This window comes from Elephantulus edwardii, unplaced genomic scaffold (assembly GCF_000299155.1).
Source record: "Elephantulus edwardii isolate Elephantulus edwardi_28Jun2011 unplaced genomic scaffold, EleEdw1.0 scaffold00031, whole genome shotgun sequence".
NCBI lineage: Eukaryota > Metazoa > Chordata > Mammalia > Macroscelidea > Macroscelididae > Elephantulus > Elephantulus edwardii.
Window position 1 is genome coordinate 2,403,392 of NW_006399781.1, and position 4,786 is coordinate 2,408,177.

At 40.7% G+C, this 4,786-nt stretch overlaps 1 protein-coding gene across 1 annotated transcript in view; it reads right to left on the minus strand.

Annotated features, from left to right (window-relative positions):
* Positions 1-4,786, minus strand: part of LOC102864547 (coiled-coil domain-containing protein 39-like) — a 123,383-nt gene that overhangs the window by 48,767 nt on the left and 69,830 nt on the right. The window contains exon 12 of the mRNA XM_006884151.1: positions 656-793. Within this exon, the coding sequence (XP_006884213.1) occupies positions 656-793 (138 nt within the window). The remainder of the gene's footprint in view (positions 1-655; positions 794-4,786) is intronic.

Genomic DNA, 4,786 nt, shown 5'->3' on the forward strand with positions numbered 1-4,786 from the left:
CTCATTAGTGTTCAAGGCCTCAATCCTGTTCCTGAGATGATTCTGAAATTCAGGTGGTATGAAATCAAAGTCATATTTTGACTCCTGTGGATTTGGTTTAATTTTCCTCAGCTTCAGCTTGAACTTGCATATGAGTAATTGGTGGTCCTTAGGTAATTAAAAAAAGGCCAAAAACCAAACACCAAAACTAATTGCAGTTGAATTAGAACGGACTCATCACTAACCTTCCAGTGGGTTTTTGGAGCCTGTAAATCACACAAAGAAGATAGATCATCTTTCTCCCTCAGAGCAGCTGGTAGACTTGAACCACCAAAGGAGAAACATCTTTGGGTTCACGGCTCAATTCCCTACTGGCCAGGCCACCAGAGATCTCTATCCTGGGTGCTGATTGTTATGTACCATTGAGTCAGAACCAACCAACCCATAGCTCACCCTCCAGAAGTTTTTTAAAGACAGTAAATCACAAGGGAGAAGACTGCCTATCTTTCTCCTATGGAGCAACTGATTGATTTGAACTGTGTACCTTTGAGTTGGCAGCACAACTCCTTGTCACTAGGCTGCCAAGGTACAGTGCTAATTTATTTTTAAATTTCTACAAGTAATAGAAATTCCTGTGATTTTTACTATTACATGTATGCATATAATATTCCCATACCTGTTTATAAGTGTTGGCTTTTTTCAATTCCTTCTCTGATCTTTCCATGAAAAGATTTAGTTCATTTATTTTGGTCTTGAGAGATTCTTTTTCATCACAATCTTTGCTGTTTGACTTCTTGATAAAATATAGGTCATTCTGAAAAAAGAAAAAAGTACATAATGTATAAATACATTTTACTAAATATATACTATATTAAATATAAAGTTGATATATGGGTCAGTTCTGACCCCATGATACACAACAACAACAACACATATTAAAGATATTTTGGATTCTGCTGAATATTATCCAAAAATTACTGGAACAGCACATCAACAGAGAGATTCCTGAAGTGCAGGCTGGATTTAGAAGAGGCTGTGGTACTAGGGATATGATAGCTAATGACAGAATGATCTTGGCTGAAAGCAGAAAGTACCAGAGGAATGTCTATCTGTATTTCATGGACTATGCAAAGGCATTTGACTATGTGGATTATAACAAACTGTGGCTGACTCTGAGAAGAATGGGAATCCCAGAACACTTGATTGTGCTTATGTGAAACCTATACTTGGACCCGGGGGCAGTCATCCAAACAGAGCAAGGAAGTACTGTATGGTTCAAAATTGGGAAGAGTGTGCACCAAGGATGTATCTTATCTTCATAGCTTTTCAATCTATATGTGGAACAGACTATGCGGGAGGCTAAGCTCTATGAGGAGAAATCTGGCATCAGGATTGCAGGGAGAATTATCATCATTCTGCGTTGTGCAGATGACACAACTCTGCTTGCTGAAACTGAAGAGGACCTGAAGCACTTGCTGCAGAAGGTCAAGGAGTGCAGCTTTCAGTATGAATTGAGACTCAACATCAAGAAAACAAATACTGTTATCACTGGGCCAGTTGGTAGCATCATGATAGATGGTGAAGAGATTGAGATTGTCAACAGCTTCAGTTTACTTGGCTCTGTAATCAACATTCTTGGTACCAGTAGCCAGGAAATTAAAACATGAATATATTGGGAAAGTCTGCTGTCAGAGACCTCTCCAAAGTACTGGAGAGCAATGATGTCAGTCTGGAGACTAAGGTTCTCCTGATACATGCCGTGGTCTTTGCAATCACTTGCTATGCATCAGAGAGCTGGACAATGACTAGGGAGAGTAGAAGGAGAATTGATGCCTTTGAGCTGTGGTGCTGGAGAAGAGTATTGAATATACCATGGACTGCTAGAAGAACAAACAAGTTCATCCTGGAGAGGGTGAAGCCAGGCTGCTCCTTGGACACAAAGATTCTGAAGCTTCATCTGGACATGCTGCAGGGCGAAATCAATCCTTGGAGAAGGACATCACGCTTGGGAGGGTGGAGGGAAAGCAAAGGAGAGGAAGACCCTCAATGATATGGATTGATTTAGTGATTTGGACAATGGGGATAGGTGTATCAGGGACAATAAGTTTGGCACAGGATAGAGCAGTGCTTATGGTTGTACACAGGGTCACTATGAGTCACAGGCAACTCAACATAACATAACAACAAAAACAACAACATTCCATTATTTAGAATAAGCCCAAAGTAGTAAGATTTCTAAATCTCACTTTTGACATTGTATCTCTAATGTTATATACAGAGATATTCATGTAGACCTTTCTTTCTCCCATTTTTTATAATATTCTTTTTTAAGTAGCTCTGGTAGGACAGCAGGTTATGTGTTAGGCTGCTAACCAAGGCAGGTGGTTCCCTACAGACCAGCCGATCTATGTGAGAAATATGAAGCAGTCTTCTAAAAATGCATATACTTGGATGTCTTGTTGAGCAGTTCATTCTACTCTGTTCCATGAGATCACTGTGAGTTGGAATCAACTCAATAGTAGTGTGTATGGTGTTTTGGTTATTGATGTATTATTAAATTTAGAATGAATTTAATAGTGCTAGGAAATTTTAGATATAGTTTCAGTTCCACCTGAATCCTCAATTTTTGCCCATATAGTAGGAGAGACAAAATAAGCCACTTCCACTCACAGTTCACCCTTCTCATTCTGGAGTTCACTGTGATTCAGCTCAACTCCCAGATGGTAAAAAATATTAACAGTCTGATAAACTACAGGATACTGGTTCATAACATAGGCTCTGGAATCAGATGGCCTTTATCATTAATCATTAGCCATCTGATCGTAATAAGCCACCTAGTTCTGTTTCTTCATCTCTACATACAGGTGATAATACCTATTTCTTTAGGTTACCAAAATGAATAAAGAAGTTACTGTCAAAAAGTGTGTACAGCCTCTATACCACATTGCTTCTAGGCTGAGAATCCAGTAAATTAACTAGGTACTAAAAATGTCTTAGTGTTGCTTTTCTCTTGGCCTTGGATGAGGGAGAAGCAGGGTTCTATCACTCATCAGTGGCCAAAATCAAGGCTTGGGGCCTTTGTGGCAAGAAGAAGGAGTAGCTGTTGAAACATCTAGGCAATCTGAAAGTGGAGTTTTCCCAGTTGTGCATCACAAAAGTGATAGGTGATACAGTTTCCAAGCTCTTCAAAATCTGAGTTGTCTGAAAATCCATTGCCTCAGTTCTCACTGTTATTAATCATCTTCAGAAAGAGAACCTCAGAAAATACTATAAAGGCAAAAAGTACAAACCCCTGGATCTGCAGCCCAAGAAAACACATGTCATGTGTCAAAGGCTCAACAAGCACAAGGATAACCTGAAGACTAGGAAGCAGCAGCGAAGAGCACCTAAACCCACTGAGGAAATATGCAGTCAAGGCCTGAACTTCTTATATAAATAAAACACAAAACGAAAACTAAAATTAAAAAGAAATTTTTTTTTCTTAGTGTGAATCCATATCTCTAGTCCCATCATCACCTGTGTGTGCCTGGAACTCTGGCCCTTGGTGCCAACACCCCATGCCCAGAACCCTGGTCCCAATGCCAATGCTCTGTGCTGGAACCCCAGTCCTGATGCTGCTGGCCAGCACCCAAAACTCTGGTGCCAATGCCCCACACCCAGAATTTCAGTCCTGACACCTATTTCTAAATGCAGAACTCTGGTTCTAATGTTGATGTCCCTTATCTGGAACTCCAGTCTTGATGCTGAGGGCCCACACCCAGAATTCCAGTCGTGATGCCGACACTCGTGCCAGAAGCTGATGCACACCAGGAGCAATAGTGGAACTTGACTGAAGTACTTTGTGGGGGGGGGGTCACTGCTGTTTGGCTGCAGCACTTGTAACCCCTTAAGCACAATCAGAAGGGAACAAGACAGCTGGAGTTCATTTTTGAAGGGAAAACTAAGTCTTTCTGGTTTTTAAGTCATATCTCTGCACTCTACCTTGCATCTCCTCACATTCAGCCATCAACTGCATTTAGCACAGAACACCTTGGGCTAACCCTAGCTGTGGCAGTTGTCTGACAGAGGAGGCTGCTTCCACTGGTATTTTCTCTACCAAACTGAAGCATGTTTTCCCTTCGGTCAGAAGGCAGAGAGAAAACCAGGGAGGGTATCTTCCCCACCCACTTCTGGAGCAGTGACTTCAGAAAAAGAACCTGTTATCACCTCAGGCATGAAAAACTCTAAAACGGCAATGTCACATAGGAAGCAGGCTACCTCACCTCCTACACAAGCCCAAAGCAAGGTGTCACCCCCAAAAAGAGACACAGTAGCAGTGGATTTCCTGAAGCCACAAAGTCTGATGAAAATTCTGACACAGAAGTTAAAAGAACAATGACTGAATATTTTCAGTGGATGAAAGACAAACTTGAAGAATTACAGGACACTGCAAGCAAAAACCAGGAAGATATTAAAAACACAATCCAAAACAATACAGGTAAAACAAACAAGGCATTAGAGGCTCTGGAAAAAAAACAAACAAGAAACCACGATCCAAAATATAAGGACTAATATTTCAGATGCTGTCAACATGATCGATGGACACATGAACAGGGTTGAAGAGATGGAACATAGAACCAGTGAAATAAAATATAGAATTGTCACCATGGATCTGCTAGAACAAAAATCAGAATCAAAAAAAGACAAAACCCGGCAATGAAGTCTATGGGGGAGAGAATAGTCTAAAAGTATTCTATTTTAGGGCATTATTTTTATCGTAGGAGTACGCAATGAGGGTTGCAGAGTGGATTATATTTGGGGGTAGGGC